This window comes from Lagenorhynchus albirostris, chromosome 9, assembly GCF_949774975.1.
Source record: "Lagenorhynchus albirostris chromosome 9, mLagAlb1.1, whole genome shotgun sequence".
NCBI lineage: Eukaryota > Metazoa > Chordata > Mammalia > Artiodactyla > Delphinidae > Lagenorhynchus > Lagenorhynchus albirostris.
In genome coordinates this window covers 13,244,129-13,263,859 of record NC_083103.1, presented here as the reverse complement: position 1 = coordinate 13,263,859, position 19,731 = coordinate 13,244,129, and the positions used below count along the sequence as shown (strand labels likewise).

The 19,731-nt window shown below is 38.2% G+C and overlaps 1 protein-coding gene across 2 annotated transcripts in view; it reads left to right on the top strand.

Moving 5' to 3' along the window:
* The window catches only part of CSTPP1 (centriolar satellite-associated tubulin polyglutamylase complex regulator 1), a 186,485-nt gene that overhangs the window by 35,000 nt on the left and 131,754 nt on the right, over positions 1–19,731 (top strand). For both annotated transcript variants that reach the window (XM_060157711.1, XM_060157710.1), the window contains exon 2: positions 1,909–2,011. In XM_060157711.1, coding sequence (XP_060013694.1) covers positions 1,984–2,011 — 28 coding nt within the window. In that variant the 5' untranslated portion in view covers positions 1,909–1,983. The remainder of the gene's footprint in view (positions 1–1,908; positions 2,012–19,731) is intronic.

Here is a 19,731-nt window from a genome sequence, read left to right as displayed (position 1 = left end):
CACCTGCTATATTAGAAGCTCTGCTGTATTACTGAAGTAAACCTCCAATAGCCCTTTGACATAGCTTTTAATAAAATATATTATCAAGAAAACCAGGTATTGTGGTTTATGAATAGTAACGGTATTATTATCCACAGGAAATAGGCTTGCAGAATAATTTGCTCAAGGTCATGCAGCTAGCATTTGGTGGGGCTGAGAATGGAACTCAAGTGTCTTGGAACTCCAAAGCCAAAGTTCTTAACCAGTGATTCTTAAACTACATCAGAAACATCAAGGGTACCTGTTAAAAATTACTGGGCTCCAGTTAGAATTTTAAGGTCACCAAGTCTGAGATATTGTCAGATGATCAATTTGTATTTTAACAGGGTGTCTCAAGTGATTCAGATCAAGAAGTTGATTGACCATGTTTTGAGAAAGAATTAAATTATGTTTCTTTCATCACTTATATGTGGAATCTAAAATATGATACAGGGACTTCCCTGGTGGTGCAGTGGTTAAGAATCGCCTGCCAATGCAGGGGACATGGGTTCGAGCCCTGGTCCGGGAAGATCCCACATGCCACGGAGCAGCTAAGCCCATGCGCCACAACTACTGAGCCGGCGCTCTACAGCTCACAAGCCACAACTATTGAGCCCACGTGCCACAACTACTGAAGCCCGCACGCCTATAACCCGTGCTCCACAACAAGAGAAGCCACTGCAATGAGAAGCCCGCACACTGCAACGAAGAGTAGCCCCCGCTCGCGACAACTAGAGAAAGCCCGCATGCAGCAGCGAAGACCCAATGTGGCCAAAAATAAATAAATAAATGTATAAAAAAATAAAAATAAGTAAAATAAATTATGATACAAATGAACTTATTTACAAAACAGAAACAGACCCACAGACATAGATGACAAACTTACAGTTACCAAAGGGGAAGGGGGAAGGGATAAACTAGGAGTTTGGAATTAGCAAATACAAACTACTATATATAAAATAGATAAACAACAAGGTTCTACTGTATAGCACAGAAAACTATATTCAATCTCTTGTAATAACTTATAATGGAAAAGAATATGAAAAAGAACATATATATATAACTGAGTCACTTTGTTGTACACCAGAATCTAACACAACATTGTAAATCAACTATACTTCAATTTATAAATAAATTAATTTAATTAAATAATGTTTCTTTCCACACTTGATAAAGAAGAAAACAGGTGCAGATTAAATAACTATCCAAGATTAAGCTATCAGACAGAGCCATGATTCCAACCCAGGTCTGTCTAATTCTAATACTCATCACACCCTGTATTACAAGCCCATGATTAAGTCACACATTTATCCGTCACAACAAATGTAGAAAACATGATTTCTGATAAATTGGGCCACACAGATTTCATGGTCTTATTATTTATCAAGGTTAATAACTTATGACAACTTTACTGAAATCTTCATGGTCCTTAAACTTTTTCAGTGACTTTTTTTTAAATTAAAGAATTGAGTTTTCCTTGCAGTCAGATCATCCATGTTTCAGGCATAGAATCATTACTCCCTGGGATAAATTTCTGGGACATGCAGAAGTGGAAGAAGGTGGAAGGAGGTAGGAAGAAAGAATTCCCAGGTGTACCTGCTAAATGGTGCTAAAGCTCCTCACCCTAATCACTGAAATGAAGAGTGAAGGGTTGATATTAATACTAACAGCCAATCACACGGCAATAGGTTATGTTCTACAGCATCTCCCATTCTGCCCATTGAGACTAGCTCAGTTAGGGCCAGCAAGTTTGGTTTGCCTATTCCGGTCCACTTCCTAGAACAGAACCAACACCTTGATTGACTTTCATGGCCTACTGGGATTGGAAGGACTTTTTTTTTGTATCCCTCTCACTTTCTCTTTCTGTCTTTGTTTGTTTGTTTTTTGTAGCCCAGCGCCATGTCCTCACATACATGGAGGATGCAGTATGCCAGCTGCTAGAGAACAAGGAAGATATTAGCCAATATGGCATTGCCAGGTTCTTCACTGAATAGTAAGTACATGAGTGCTTTGCCTATAGCGTGGGCCCAGAGGAGGCTTTTGGAAGCAGGCAAGATACATGAAAAGTAGAGCAGGGCAATGCTGATTATGTAGTGGCAGTGAATGCTTAGACTGATTGAGGGCTGCCCAAACAGGTTTTGGAACATGCCTTTGGTGCAGCTAGTTTTGTCCAATGATAAGTCTCATGAGTGGTGATAACTATAAAAGTTCAACTGCTGCTTGTTTGATCTATTAGATCTGGTTTTTTTAGGTTCCTCTTATAATTTTTAACTTTCCCTCTTATTCAGAATATTCACTCTGATTTCCTTTAGTCAGTGTTCCTTTAGCCTGTGTTCTTCTTGGCTGGCTTTTTTCGTGGAAATGCTTAGGATGATATTCCTCTGCAGTTTTCTTTCTACAGGAGGCTGTGTCAATCACTTAATGATTTAAGATTATTTCTAGAGGCAGGACATCTTTCACAGATTACATCTTTGAGGAGTAGTGTTTCTTTATAAAGTATGCTTGGAGTGTGTAAAAGTCAAAATGATTATTTTTTAATTTATTAAAAAATTGTTTTCTTCAAGTTATAATTTATCCAAGATATAATTGACGTATAGTGCTGTCTAAGTTTAAGGTGCATGGCATAATGATATGATTTACATACATCATGAAGTGATTATCATAATAAGTTTAGTGAACATCCATCATCTTATATAGATAGATAATTAAAGAAATAGAAAAAAACTTTTTTCTTTTGATGAGGACTCTTAGGATTTACTCTCTTCACAATTTTCATTTGTAACATGCAGCAGTGTTAATTATATTTATCATCTTGTACATTATTACATCCCTAGTACTGGTTTATCTTATAACTGGAAGTTTTGCCTGCCTTTATGCACTTCCTCCTATCCCCCACCCACCTCCGATGACCCGAAATCTGATCTTTTTTTCTATGAGTTTGTTTGTTTTTGAATTATTGACCTATAACACTGTTAGCTCCTGTTACACAACATAGTGATTTGATACTTCTATGCATTTGAAACTGATCACTGCAATAAGTCTAGTTGTGATAGTTCACCATACAAAGATATTACATAGTTTTTTGTTTTTGTTTCTTTTTTAGGTATTACATAGTTATTGACCATATTCCCCACACTGTACATTTCATACCCGTAAGTCATTTAGTTTGCAACTGAAAGTTTATACCTCTTAATCTCTCTTACCTATTTCTTTCTTTTTGGTATCACAGAAGTGTTTTTAGGCTGAATGAAATAATCAGTTTAAAATACCTTGGTCTTCATGAAAGGATATGCTAAAGAAATACAAAAAATTATTTTTATTACCAAAATGCCAACATATTTATATAATCATTTGTCTTCTTTTTCCTTTTTTTCTGGTTTATTGTAAGCATTCTAAAAAAGGAAGAATAGCCTCTTATAGGCTTCTACTTATGGTGCATCATGAGCTCAAGTCCATCCTCCTTGAAAACAATTTTATTTTCCTTTCTGTTCTCCAGAGTTTCCTTGAAGATCAGACATCTCTTCTAATGGCCTTAACTTGGGTTGCTGTTAGGGGAATTCTTGACTCCCCCAGCTCTTTTGCTGAGCTGTAAGTCTTGCAAACAAAATCTAGATTTCTTATGGATTGGAATTTCAAGTTCCTGGGAAAAACAGGCTTGCCAGGATCAGAGCTGGTCCCTTTTCTTCTCCCAGTCTTCTAAAGGAGGGTGAAGTAGAACAAGGAATGTCACTTGTTCTCGAGGTATGGGCTGAAGCAAATGAGGTGGACTGGGAATAAAGACTGAGATTGAATAGCCTTGCTTGCTTTTACAGAACTGACAAGCCTAGGGGTCAAGTTTCTAGGCTATTTAATCTGTACGAGCACCCTTGAGGCTCCTTGCCAAATGAAATATGATTCTTCTGGGGACAGTGCTTCTTCCTGGCTTTTTTCATTTTACTCTATTCCCCCTCCCCCATCTCCTTTATAAGTCTTTTCCCTACTGTGCTGGTTCCTTGAGGGTAGGCATCATTTCTTCTTCATCCCTGTATTCCCAATACCTGGCATGATGCTTATTATATGGTAGGTGTTAGGTAAATGTTGAATCTACAGCTGTATCTGTATTTTAGGTTATTGCATACTATCCACTCTTATTCTTGGTCTTATTATGAATGAGGACCGTCTCTTGTTCTTTCTCTCTTTTTTCTTGATTCTTTTTGATAAAGTTCTATATCCTGCCATTTAAGAAGCTGTCTACTGGAATTCCCTGGCGGTCCAGTGGTTAGGACTCCGCACTTACACTATAGGGGGCACGGGTTAGGTCCCTGATCAGGAACTAAGATCCCATATGACATGCAGCACGGCCAAAAAAAAAAAAGAAGCTGTATACCATGTATGTAGCACTCCAAAAGTGAACCCACTGGTGTATGTAACTAATACCGAACTCTAGTAAGGCTTATAACTGTTTCCAAATGCTATTGACTATAGCTTTTATCTAGCAGTACACTGTTGGAAAAAAAAAATCTTAAGACTTTTTTCCACAGTGCTGATAGAAATCTAGTTGCCAAGTGAGCAGTTTCTTGTTCTTAGAAAACTAAAAATTACATAATCTATGTGAATGGCACATACCTGACATTTTTTTAAAATAGATCTTTATTGGAGTATAACTGCTTCACAATACTGTGTTAGTTTCTGTTGTATAACAAAGTGAATCATCCATATGCATACATATGTCTCCATATCCCCTCCCTCTTGAACCTCCCTCCCACCCTCCCTATCCCGCCCCTCTAGGTCATTGCAAAGCACCGAGCTGATCTCCATGTGCTATGCTGCTGCTTCCCACTAGCTATTGAACATTTGGTAGTGTATATATGTCGATGTTACTCTCACTTCACCTCAGCTTCCCCCTCTCAAGTACCCCCCAACTGTGTCCTCAAGTCCATTCCCTATGTCTATGTCTTTATTCCTGCCCTGCCGCATCAGTACCATTTCTTTTTTTTTTTTTAGATTCCATATATATGCATTAGCATACAGTATTTGGTTTTCTCTTTCTGACTTACTTCACTCTGTATGACAGACTCTAGGTCCATCCACATCACCACAGATAATTCAATTTCGTTTCTTTTTATGGCTAATATTCCATTGTATATATGTGCCTCATCTTCTTTATCCATTCATCTGTTGATGGACACGTAGGTTGCTTCCATGTCCTGGCTATTATAAATACTGCTGCAATAAACATTGTGGTACATGTCTCTTTTTCAATTATGGTTTTCTCAGGGTATATGCCCAGAAGTGGGATTGCTATGTCATATGGTAGTTCTATTTTTAGTTTTTTAAGGAACCTCCATGCTGTTCTCTGTAGTGGTTGTATCAATTTACATTCCCACCAACAGTGCAGGAGGGTTCCCTTTTCACCACACCCTTTCCAGCATTTACTGTTTGTAGATTTTTTGGTAATGGCCATTCTACCTGACATTTCTATAACTCTAAAACACCATATTGGCCTGAGGCAAGTTATTTTAAGAGGTGAGCCAGCATCAAAGCTCCAAAATCCTTAAAAAAAAACACAAAAAGCACAAAACTCAACTTGAAAGGTGTTCGTATATGATTGAATAGGAAGTAGTATTTGGTAGACAAGGAGACCTGAATGGTAGAAGTTCCTGATTTTCCTTTGATTGTGAATTTATCTACTGAAAATCCTTCTTTCGCAGACCTGAGTTTTGTATTGATTTATAGAAGCATAATGAAGTGAAAAGAGCTCTGCCCTGGGAAGAAAAAGAGCTCCTATCCTTATAAGTCCTCACTCCATAATCTTGGGAAAATTTCTGAAATTTTTTTCCTTTTTTTTTTGGGCTGTGTTGGGTCTTCGTTGCTGCGCATGGACTTTCTCTACTTGCAGTAAGCGGGGGCTCCTTTTCGTTGAGGTGCGCAGGCTTCTCATTGCGGTGGCTTCTCTTGTTGAGGAGCTTGGGCTCCAGGCTCACAGGCTTCAGTAGTTGCAGCACGCAGGCTCAGTAGTTGTGGAACGTGGGCCCTAGAGTACACGGGCTTCAGTAGTTGTGGCTCGCGGGCTCTAGAGCGCTGGCTCGGTGGTTGTGGCACACTGGCTTAGTTGCTCAGTGGCATGTGGGATCTTCTCGGACCAGGGATTGAACCCATGTCCCCTGCATTGGCAGGTGGATTCTTAACCACTGTGCCACCAGAGAAGTCCCTCTGAAATTTTCTGGGCTTCAGTTGCCTCAACTGTGAAATGGGTATAATAAAGTCTAATGTGCTAATAAATAAAAATAACGCAATAATTATATATTATAATAAAAAATGTTTTATTAAACTCATACTATGTTTCAGCAACTATAATTCTTTGAAATAGGTAATATTATTATCTCTATTTTATAGATGAGGAAACTGAGGCTCAGAAAAGTTAAAATAGCTTCTTTAAGTTCACAAGCTAATAAATGACAGAATTAGGAACCAAGCCTCATCTGCAGTATTACAAAGGCCACTATTCTGTACTGTCTCCAAGTCGCTATAATGCCTAATGTTGCTGGAGGCCTAACCAGATAATAATATGAGGTCTCTTCTAGCTATGGTTTCTGGATTCTTTGAAATTTCCCTTATGAGCTGTACTTCACACAGTTTATCACATAGCTTTGTCTGGTGACCTCCATTCATTGCCATTTAAATGTTTTATGTTGTCCTTTTGGAGGGGATACAATTGGAGCTGTCTCGAAACAATAGGAAACATAATTTTTTTTAAAATGTGTTAAGTGTGCACTTCCATCTCTCAGTTTCAAGTTCAGACATTGAGATTTTCATACGTTTAATGGTGGATAATTTACCTTTGAGCAATGATAAAAATACTCTTCAAAATTGTTTTTGGAAGGTTTTTCTGCTGATTTTCTTCTATGGATCGGCTTGCCCTCTCACCTGTGCTGTCACTCCTTGGTGCTTGGTGTTTTCCAACAAATCCATGATTGTTCCAGCAAATCTGGATAAGCTGTAAAGCATGAGTAGCTAAGCTGTACTGTGTGTGTGTGCGTGTGCGTGTGTGTGTGCGTGTGTGTGTTTCTGCAAGACAGTGAGCTCTTCAGATCATATTCTTCTGGACACTCTTGAAAGAGGGATACGAAATCCCACAGGATTTTCTTTCATGTTGTATGCAACCTCTACCTCTGAATGCCATCTTTCAACCAATGAAAGGTAAAAGGAATTAATATTTAGAGGTGCCGCTCTAAGAATAGACCAAGTGTCGGCACGGGGTCAGGACCTCTGAAGAAGTACAGACAAGAAAATGAGGCTAGAGTAGCTGTAACTTAGAAACCAGAGCAGAGTGTGACCAGGTTCTTGTGGGAAAGATAAAATGAGAAATGTGTTTTTTTAGGACATTGGAAAATAATGATGAGAGAAAAACAGGCTGAAATCTGAGAATTCCTATCACGATTGGTAACCCTTCTTCACAGGCTAAATTGATAGTTACAACACTGTGGCATCAGAGAGCTTGACCTCCACATACTAATATAGAAAAGAATGATACTCTGTGGTCTTGGTTGGTGGGCCCAGGAGGACTCTTTTTTTATAATCAAGTGTCTTGTTTTTGTTTTTTTTTAAATGATGATTTTACCTTTCTAGGGAAGTTTTCATGATGACTGTTTTGGTTACAAGTACATATACAGATATCCTTCATTGATGCAAGTTTTTTTTAAGGATATGTGAGAATATAAGACAGCATTTATTCAGTAATTATTTTTGAGCACCTACTGTGTGCCTATGTGTATTTGGCAATGAAGAAGACATAGTGGTGAACAAGACAAATAAGGTAATTACCCTCATGAACCTAGCTGTTTAGTGAGGGAGATAGCCAATAAACAAGTAAGCTGACAATGACGACAATAGCTAATAGTTAATAAATACTTGCTATGTGCTGGGCATGGTTCTAAGCATATAACATGTATTATCTCATTTAATTCTCAAAATACTATGAGGTGGAATATTAGTATTATCTTCATTTTATACATTAGGAAATTCAGGCACACAAAAGTAACATTCCCTAGGTTACACAGCTGATAAGTGTAACAAGGAAGTAACTAGGATAATGTGATATATAGGATGGCCAGGAAGGCCCCTTGGAGGAGATGGCATTTGAGGGCTTATCCCATGGAATGACTGGCTCATCCCATTTGAGAGGTGATAAGTTATCTCAGCTCAGGTGACCTACCTTCTTTTTGTCCACCTTTATTACCTAGGCTTTCTGTGTCCAAAAAAAATAATTTGATTGATTTTATGTGCTGCTTCTCAGAGTGGAATACCCTTAACAGGCAGTAGTCATAGAAAGCTATCTTACAAGTAATTGGCCTCCCTCATGCGCTGCTCATATATAATAAGTAAAAACAATAAAATAATTAGTCATAAAATTATTTGTGTTATCTAATAGATAGTATAAATATGGAGATGGAAGTATTTATCAATCTTTGGAAAAAGAACATTAGTAATTCCATTGTGATACATATTATCAGAATTCAGTTGGGAACTTGCATGCTTTTTTATATACTCTTGTAGTAAAAGGTACCAGCCTCAAATTCCTTTTTTTATTGTTTTAATTAGAATAAGTCCATGAAATGTGAACTTCATTAATTCACTCTTGGAAAAAAAAAGGAGATTCCAATAGTGCATATTCTTAAATCACTTAAAATATAACTTAATGAAAACAATGCATGATTATAAAATATGTATTATTTCTTCTTTTTTAAAACAGGTGCTCTAAGCCCTATGAAAGATGACCCACTTCTCTCCTCAGTAATCTAGAACAGTCAGGGTATAAACTTTCAGTTCTAAAATTGGCAAATTTTTTAGGATTATCCACCACCCAGCATTTAAGTAATGTTTTGGGTTCTTCTTGTGCCCATGGTAACAGAGGAGTGGATTTGGAGCAACAAAAAACACATCAGAACAAACTAGGAACTCACTGATTTCCAGGCTCATAGCTTTGAATGAGGGGTGGACTTAAGACTTCTCTGGGCCATTTCTGCTCCATGTTTTCCCAATTTATTGTTGTTAAATTGAGTCAAAATGTGGTATAGTGAAGGAATGGTGACTAATCCTATCATTGGCTTCTTCAAAAGGTGTAATACTTCTCCCAGCCTACCCCTCACCCCCATCTTTTTTCCACAGTCCAGTTCTTAGCTGGAGTTGACACATTGTAACAGAAAATAATCCATTTTTCATTGTCAACATCTGGATTCTCAGACTCAGATAATTGCCATGAATAGATTTTGCCATAGCTGAAGCAATCCTATCCTCACTATTATTGGCCCAGGCATTTCTGTTAAGCCATCATTTGTGAAATCTATAGAGGATTCTGGTTCTTTTCCATATTACCAGAGGTATCTTATAGCAAAAGGACACCAGGGAAACATAGTGGTGAGTTGAGAGTCACCAAAATCTATTTTGAAACTTAAAAATCCAGGTTCATTGAGGACATAAGAAGCTGCTTATTTGCTTAGAATCCGTCTCTCTTCTTCAGTCCCTTCATGTTTTGATTATAGGAAACCATCCAGCAGCACTTGACCTGGTAACTGAGGAAGCCATTTCACAGCCCACTGGTCCCCTGACTCATTTAGAAGTTGTAGTCAAAGGTTATGGAAGTAATAATTGGGCCCAGATTCTCCCTGTCAGGAAACACCTTACTTCCCCACCCCCTCCCTGCTACAATTTAAGAGAAATTTAGCTGTTGTGAAACTGTTCAATAAGAGGAAATGAAGGAACTCCATCCTTGGCTGAAGTATTCTCAAGACCCAGCGATATTATTTCTGTTTTCATGGGAGCTGCTTTTACAGCTAGCTAGTATAAATTTTAGGTATAATTCTCCACACTAAAATATTTCCCCTTAGAGAAATTACTTGATTTATTTTAATCTATAAATAATATAAAGAACCTTTACTTGGTCCAATCCAAGCCCTGGTATTCCTTGTCACTCTGATAATTCCCTGAGTACTCCTCTGGCAATCAGGTAGACACACACAAATCTGAAGTAACATGTCAGTAGTGCTATTAGCAATGTAAAATAGCTAATCAGAAGTTAAGAAACTTTACTTCATCAACAATAGAGCAATTTAAATTCATCAGTGCTTTTAACTTCTTCCATAATTTGCTCAGAGCTCTCGAAGATCTGTGGTGCTGGCAGCACAGGCCTGGCATGAGAGCAGGAAAGAATGACACAATCTGGCACCTTTAACCAGAGGGTTGTTAATGAACTGGGATGGGGCCAGAGGGGAGAAAGGGGAAGGAGGATGGACAGTTAGATTTTTGGCAGCCACACAAAGGTCCTTCTTCCCTGAGAAAAGTGAAATGAAAGTCAAATGAAGCTTCTCTCTGTTATTATGATTTACTAAGATGTTTGTCTGTCCATAGCCTCCGGCCCCATGGCAGGTGCATCTTTGCATTCTGACTTCCCCACAAAACAAATTCTGAGGGTCCTTCAAGAGGGGTCATATCCAACCAGGTTCTTGTCTGAGGCTATAACTGTGATTTCTTTTTTCAACTAACAAATGCAGCTCTGAGCAGCACGGTAGAAACTACCTTATCAGAAAATGTTATGAGCATGTAAATTTATTTGAAGACTCATCATTCCAGGATTACTGAGTTCTGGGGCTGCCACAGTAGGTAATGCCATTTCTGGTGTGGCCATAGAAGCAGCCTTGAATTTATCCCTTTGTCATTAAATAGCATTAATAACAAATGCCTTTGTTAAGATCCTTGTGTTATATTTTCCAAGTCAAAACAATTGCTAGGGATGAAAATACCTGTCTCATAGGGTTGTTATGCAAATCTAGTGAAATGACAGGTATAAAATATCTGACTATATGTAATTCATTTTCATCGAGTCTCATTCCCCTTTATCTCCAGTTTTCTGGGATTTTTGCTTCCCTCCTACTTCATGGCTTTTTTGGAAAGTGATAGTCTTCTTCTTCTTTCTCTTTAAATGGTATCAAAGCTGAAAATCTTGAGGACTTTTAGTCTGTCTTGTTTTCTGTAACACTTTTTGCTTACCCTGCACTGTTTGGAGATTAAAGGCGTTTGATGATTTTCTGCACGACTATTAGCCATTTAGTGTTAGCCACTTCACTCATTATTTAGTTTATTCAGAGAATAGCCTAAGAAAGCTTTTCTCTTCTTTTTTTTTTTTTCACAAAAAAGCCATTTCCTCACTTCCTGTCTATACCCTCTTTCCTCTGGCTGCCAAGATTTTAAAAATTCAAGGTGTAATGGGAGACCTGAGCTAGTCGGGGCTATGCAGCTTGTATTGTTCCCGCTCTTAGCTCTAGCAGTACAGTGATGTGCTCAGGGTAATGAAAAGCAGACATTCTCTGCTGAGGTCATTGCTCGTCACACTGGCAGCTTGCTCCAGGAAGCTGTTTATCTGTGCTTGCTGAGCCAAGCTCCAGCCTCCAAACAGTTGGATGCACTGAGAAACCACAGAGCCCAAAGAGAGAATGTTACACGGGCAGGTCCAGGCAAAGACAGTATATTTACACCATACAAGCTGCAATTTACATGTGTGGGGGTAATTGCTCATCTGCACCCTCTCAGACTTCACCTTCTATGTAATATATGTGCCCTCTCAAGGGGGTTTAACCTAGAGAACTGTGCAGCTCTGTCCAAATTGCCCTGAACATCCGCTAACTTGCCATAAGGAAAAAAAGGTATTATAGAAAACTTGATGTAAAAACCACCTTTTTTTTTTTTAACTGGACCATTTTTAAAGTCTTTATTGAATTTGTTACAATATTGCTTCTGTTTTATGTTTTGCTTTTTTGGCCTTGAGGCATGTGGGATCTTAGCTCCCTGACCAGGGATTGAACCCACAACCCCTGCATTGGAAGCCGAAGTCTTAACCACTGGACTGCCAGGGAAGTCCCCAAACCACCTTTTTTTGTGTGTGTGTGGTACACGGGCCTCTCACTGTTGTGGCCTCTCCCGTTGAGGAGCACAGGCTCCGGACGCGCAGGCTCAGCGGCCATGGCTCACGGGCCCAGCCGCTCCGCGGCACGTGGGATCTTCCCGGACCGGGGCACGAACCCGTGTCCCCTGCATCGGCAGGCGGACTCTCAACCACTGCGCCACCAGGGAAGCCCACCCAAACCACCTTTTTAAGGTAGTATTTTTCTGAGTCAAATTTGTTGTTTAGAATCTTAAACCATACAGGCCCTATCTCTAAAGCGTCCCAAAACACTGTTCCTTGCATGGTTTTTCCAACTAAATATTTTTCTTCATGCCTTTACCGAAATAGCAGGTATTGTTATAGAGCTTCATATGTGGCCTATATCAATAGGAATATAAGATATGGTCACATGCCTAAGGGAGTGTAATCTGGTTGAGGAGATAATGCTTATTGATTAACAGCTACAGAACAATTCAAGACCTTATATAATGGCATTAAATTGTGCTCTGAGATCTGAGAGTAAGGTGAAATAATGGGTACTACAGTAGTTACTCATAGAGGAGTTTGTTTTGACCTCTGTGATGGTTAATTTTATGTGTCAACCTGACCAAGCTAAGGGGTGCCCCAGTAGCTGGTAAAACATTATTTCTGGATGTGTCTATGAAGGTGTTTTCAGAAAAGATTAGCATTTGAATCAGTAAACTGAATAAAGAAGATTGTCCTCACCAATGCATATGGGCATCATCTAATCCACTGAGGGCCTGATTAGAACAAAAAGGTAAAGAAGGGTAAATTTGCTCTCTTTGCTTGAGCTGGGATTTCCATTTTCTTCTGCCCTTGCACATCTGCACTCCTGGTTCTCAGGCGTCCAAACCTGAACTAGAACTTAACACCATTGGCCCCCTGATTCTTGGGTCTTTGGACTCAGACTGAGACTTATACTATTGGCTTCCCTGGCTCTTAGACCTTCAGATTTGGTTGAATTAACCAACTTTCTTTGTTCTCAGGATTGCAAGTGGCAGATCATGGGACTTCTTGGCCTCTATAATCACATGAGTCAATTCCATAATTAGATAAGCTATATCTCCTCTTATATATATTTATATATATACTATTGGTTCTGTTTCTCTGAATAACACTGACTAATATAACCTGGAAAGGTGAGTAGAATAGGGATAAATGAAAAAGAAAGAAGTATTTTTATGTGACATGAAAGCACTGTAGCGTAGTGGTTAACAACACAGACTTTGGAATCAGATCTATGTTCGAGAGCCTGCCATCTAACTTAATAGTATGTGACCTTGGGCAGGTTGCTTAGCCTCACCTATAAAATAGGGAGACTCATATAATAAAATAAAATTCCATGTTACATGACTGATAGAAGGTTTAAATGAGATAATGAATGTAAAGTGCTTGCCATTCTACCTAAGATGTACTACGTGTTGAATAAATGATAGGTACTGCTACTGTTCATTCATTCAAAAATATTTACTGAGTGCATTTTGGTAGTTTTCTAGACACTAGGGGATAGAAGTGAACAAAACAGACAAGAAATCTCAACCTTCATGGAGCTTCCATTCTGAAGTTAGCTATCATTCAAACTATCTTTATTTCACTTTTTTTTCTCTTTTAATTATTTTAGACTTACAAAAAAGTTGCAAAAATATTATTGAGTTCCTATAACCCTTTCACCCAGCTTCCATCAATGTTAATGTCTTCTATAACCATAGTATAATTACAAAAGTCAGAGACTTATTACTTGAAAACTATTAACTATCTATAGACCTCATTTGAATTTTCACCTTCATTTTTGAAGGCCTGTTTTCTCTTATATAAATTCTAGGTTGGCAATTATTTTCCTTTAGCACTTTGCATATACCATTCCTTTATCTTCTTGTTTACACTGTTTCTGTTGAGAAGTCAGCTATCAGTCTTATTCTTACACCTTTGAAAATAATCTTTCCTTTTACAATAATCTCTAGCTACTTTTGGATATTTGGTCTTTGGTTTTTGGTAGTTTTTCTATGATGTGCCTAGGTTTGCTTTTCTTTATATTTATAAACTATTTGCGGTTCGCAGTGTTTCTTGAACACGTAACTTACATCTTTTATCAATTTTGGAAAGTTCTCAATTTTTAGCTTTTCAAATTACTTCTGTTGCACTATCTTCACTCCTGGGATTCTAATGACACAAACATTAGACTTTTTCATGGTATCCACTCTTATGCACTTTTCTGCATTTTTTCATCATTTTGTCTTTCATGCTTCATTGTGAATATTTTTTTCTATTTTACAGTTCATTAATTCTCCTTTCATTTATGTCTAGTTTGCTGTTAAACCCATCTAGTGAGTTCTTAACTCCAATTATTATTTTGTTTTTGTTTGTGTGTGTGTGTGTGTGTGTGTGTGTGTCTTACTGTGGCACTTTTAATCAGTCTTTTAAATGCAAAGGAAAGAAGAAAGAAATTGCAAGTTGGACGACCCAGCAATCCCACTACTGGGCATATACCCTGAGAAAACCATAATTCAAAAAGAGTCATGTACCACAATGTTCATTGCAACTCTGTTTACAATAGCCAGGACATGGAAGCAACCTAAGTGTCCATCGACAGATGAATGGATAAAAGTTGTGGCACATATATACAATGGAATATTACTCAGCCATAAAAAGAAATGAAACTGAGTTATTTGTAGTGAGGTGGATGGACCTAGAGTCTGTCATACAGAGTGGAGTAAGTCAGAAACAGAAAAACAAATACCGTATGCTAACACATATATATGGAATCTAAAAAAAAAAAAAAACAATGGTGAAGAACCTAGGGGCAGGACAGGAATAAAGATGCAGACATAGAGAATGAACTTGAGGACATGGGGAGGGGGAAGGGTAAGCTGGGACGAAGTGAGAGAGTGGCATGGATTTATGTATACTACCAAATGTAAAATAGATAGCTAGTAGGAAGCAGCTGCATAGCACAGGGAGATCAGCTCAGTGCTTTGTGACCGCCTAAAGTGGTGGGATAGGGAGGGTGGGAGGGAGATGCAAGAGGGAGGGGATATGGGAATATATGTATACGTATAGCTGATTCACTTTGTGATAAAGCAGAAACTAATACACCATTTTAAAGCAATTATACTCCAATGAAGATGTTTAAAAAAAAAAAAGAAATTGCAAGTTGGGGAAACTGTAAATGGTTGAAAGTTAGTTTGAAGAAACCTTAGGATTTGTTTACTAGTATTTCTCATACTTTTCTTAGTCTTGCCTCCCCTACAGTGCATCTTCATTCTTTCTTATTTTTATTTCCAGCAGCAAAGAGGATTTTAATTAGCTTACTTTCTATAGTTTATTCCTCTAGTTTATTCTGAAAACCTTCATTTTAAAATAGTAGTTCAAATATGCTTTTCTTGTTTGTTTTTTACAGACTTATTTTTAGAGCAGTTAGGTTCACAGCAAATTGCAGAGGAAGGTAGAGATTTTTTATATACCCTCTGCCCCCTAAAAATTCATGCTTCTCTCATACCAACATCCCACCAGAGTGGTACACTTGTTACAATTGATGAACCTACACTGACACATCATTATCCCCCAAAGTCCATAGTCTACCTTAGGGTTCACTCTTGGTATTGTACATTCTCTGGGTTTGGACAGATGTGTAATGATATATCCATCATTATAGTATCATACAGAGTATTTTTATTGCTCTAAAAATTCTCTACCTGTTTATCCCTTTTTTCCATTCCAATTTCTGATATTTTTACTGTCTTCACAGTTTTTCCTTTTCCAGAATGTCATGTAGTTGGAATCATACAATATGTAGCCTTTTATGATCATTATATTTTTTTAATTCTAGAATTGCCATTCAGCCATCATTAAAAAGTCTACAAATAACAAATGCTGGAGGGTGTTTGGAGAAAAGAGAACCCTCCTACACTGTTGGTGGGAATGTAAATTGGTGTAGCCACTATGAAAAGCAGTATGGAGGTTCCTCAAAAAACTAAAAATAGAGTTGCCATATGATTCAGCAGTCCCTTTCCTGAGCATAGATCCAGACAAAACTATAATTCAAAAAGGTATATGCACCCCTATGTTCATAGCAACACTATTTACAATAGCCAAGACATGGAAACAACCTAAATATCCATCGACAGATGAATGGAGAAAAGGAAGATGTGGTACATATATACAATGGAATATAGTCAGCCATCAAAAAGAATGAAATAATGCCATTTGCAGCAACATGGATGGACCTAGAGATTATCATACTAAGTGAAGTAAGTCAGAGAAAGACAAATACCATGTGATATCACTTATATGTGGAATCTAAAATATGACACAAATGAACATATCTATGAAACAGAAACAGACTCACAGATATAGAGAACAGATTTGTGGTTGCCAAGGGGGAGCGGAGTTGGAGGGAAGGATTGGGAGTTTGGGGTTAACAGATGCAAACTATTATATAAAGGATGGATAAACAACAAGGTCCTACTGTATAGCACAGGGGACTATATTCAATATCCTGTGTTAACAGGATACCATAACAGAAAAGAATATGTAAAAGAATATATATATATAACTGAATCACTTTGCTGTATAGCAGAAATTAACACAACATTGTAAATCAACTATACTTCAATAAAGTTTTTTTAAAAAGAATTGCCATTCATTTCTTTTTTAATGGTTTCTTTACTAGATCTTATCTTTCATTTGCTTGACCATAGTAAAGTATGGTTATAAACAGTCCTTCATTCATTATTTGGATTCTCTGTGGGTCTTTGTCTATTATCTACTCTGTCTCTTGGTTTTTTACTCCATTGTCTTATCTTGTAGTATACTTTTCCCCCCTTTAGTTGAGTGTTGTATATTGTATCAATATAGGAAAAACTATAGAGATAATATGAGGCCTAGAATGATGTTATCTTTCTTCAGAGAGGATTTACATTTGCTTTTGGCAGATGGCTTGAGCACTCACAATCCTGGATTACCTCAGTTCAATCAGGGGTTGAAATTATTTGAAGCTGGGCTTAAGGATCAGGGAGGGCTGATCTATCAATATTTCCAGGTATAGCTTTTCATGGTGCCAACCAGAGCCTGAAGGATTTACCAGAGTCCCTCTCCCCAGCCTTGGTGGGTCCTGAACTCCAGTTTTTTGGCTGCCAAGTCTTAAAAATCATTTGAAAACTCAAGAACTTAACATCAATTCAAAACTATTACCTGCTCAGGCTATCAGCTGCCTCTTTCATGACTAGTAGAGGCCCTTGGAACTACTAATGGGTATAATATTACCTTATTTTTGAAGTGGTGATGACTATAAATGATATTGTGAGATATCTGGAACAACTTTAATATGATATGAAAATATCTGAGATTTCTATTGTTGAAAAAATCACAGGAACTGCTGATTCTACTATATTTACATTCATAGTTGAAGGAAATACTAAATTCCAGTTAAAGGTTACTAAAAAATAAAGATGTAATTTTTTTCCTATTCAAGTTTGTAGATTCCTTGAATTCAATCCATGGACCCTTCTGTTTAGAATTCCTGCCCACTGGGAAGAGTGGCACCAAACACTGGGCTTACCTCTTTGGATTTTATTCTCCTCTTATACGTGGCCTTGTCGTTCTTCATTTGACTTGGTGGCTCTCTGATGACTTCAGATAGATGCTTTTAATAGTTCATCCAGTTTTTCTCAGCCAGGAGGATTGGTCTAAATTACTTAGTCTACCTTTATTGTAAGAGGAAGTATATTCTAGTGGAATATAATTATATTAGCAGAAGTAGAAAGGGGTCATAAAGGAGGGGTCATAAAGGAGTCTAACTTGACTTGTGGAGGACCAGTACACATTGAAAAGCAACAAACAAGAAGTATATAATTAGGATAGGGTCAGTCTGTGGAAGCCTCAATTATATTGAGATAAGAAGAAAGGCAAAGTAAAAATACCTTATAAAGGCTGAGAAGTAAACTCACTGCTTGGTCTTTTTTTTTAAATTTATTTTTGGCTGTGTTGGGTCTTCGTTGCTGTGCATGGGCTTTCTCTAATTGTGGCGAGTGGGAGCTACTTTTCGTTGTGGTGCGAGGGCTTCTCGTTGCAGTGGCTTCGCTTGTTGCGGAACACGGGCTCTAGGCACATGGGCTTCAGTAGTTGTGGCACGTGGGCTCAGTAGTTGTGGCTTGTCGGCTCTAGAGTGCAGGCTCAGTAGTGGTGGCACAAGGGCTTAGTTGCTCCGCGGCATGTGGGATCTTCCCGGACCAGGGCTCGAACCCATGTCCCCTGCATTGGCAGGCGGATTCTTAACCACTGTGCCACCAGGGAAGCCTTTGGTCTTCTTTTAATTTTTAAAATTCAGTAACTATTTATTAAGCCCTACTAAATGCCAGTCACTGTGTCAGACATGGTCCTCAAGGAATTCACTGTCATTCTTACGCGAAGCAGAAATAATGGCAGTTTACATACCAGAAAAACGCTATTATTCTACAATGTTTGTGGACCCATTATATGCTAGGCACCATGCTATTGAAGGATATATGATGAATAAGCCAGTTGAACTCGAGGAGCTTATGAACTCAAGGAGAAAATTCAGAAGTAAGCATAATTATTAAGATGCTATTAAATAAGTACCAAGTAGAATTTCGTGTTTTGGGATAAGTGGAAGAAGAGATTCATTCTGACTATGAATTTTGAGCTTCAGATGGTCCTTAGAAGATGAATAATGGAGAATGGGAGCTGAGCAAGGAGTGCATCTCTAGCCAAGGCAACAGCATGAGCAAGGGCACAGAGGTTTGGTGTATTTAGAGAATGATAGAAGGTCTGTGGTCCGTGGGTTAGTCTGTTCGAGCTGCTATAACAAACTGTCATAGACTATGTGGTTTATAAACAACAGAAATTTATTCCTTGCGGTTCTGGAGGCTTGAAGTGCAAGGTCAAGGCTGACAGATTCCATGTCTGCTGAGCCCTGCATCCTGGTTCATAGATGACCATCTGTTTGCTGTATACTCCCATGGTGGAAGCGGTGAGGAAGCTCCCCTGAGCCTCTTATAAAAAGGGCACAAATCCCATTCATGAGAGCTCCACCCTCATGACCTACCTCCCAAAGGCCCCATCTCCAAATACAATCACATTGGGGATTAGGTTTCAACATATGAATTTTGAAGGGGACACAAATATTCAGCCTATTGCAGTGAGGTAATAGAGCTCAGGAAGATATTTCAGTGAGGGGTTAGAAAGATAGTTTTCTATCCTATGTGACTGGTAGGGTGTTGGTGCCATTGACTGAGATCATTCAATTCAGGAATTATTTCTTACATACCTGTTATGCCTTGGTTTATGACAGGTGCTGGAGAAACAATGACTAATAAGGCATGGTCCCTACCTTGAGGGTACTCACGGTCAAATAAGCCAGTGATTAAATTACTTGTGACTTGAGCTAACTAGAGGTTTAAGGTGCTAAGAATAAGACTGTCCAGAGGACAGATATCTTAATTAAACTTGAAGAGTCAGGGAAGGTGTCACAGAACAGGTAGCCTTCTAAGCTGAGTAGTCTTTTCCTAATTTATTTATTTATTAAAATCAGAGTTATACATGCATACAGTTTAAAGAGTGAAATAGTTCTATAAGAATTGTAAAAAAAAAAAAAAAAAAAGCATTCCTCCAACTCTCAATTTAGTTTCCCTTTCCTCAGAGATAATCACTTTCAACTCAGAGTGATTTATTTGGCATTTATTTCTAGACCTCTAAATGACTAGCTTATGTTGCTACTTCTTGATTTTTTCAAATCCAGGTGCTATCTATTGACTTCC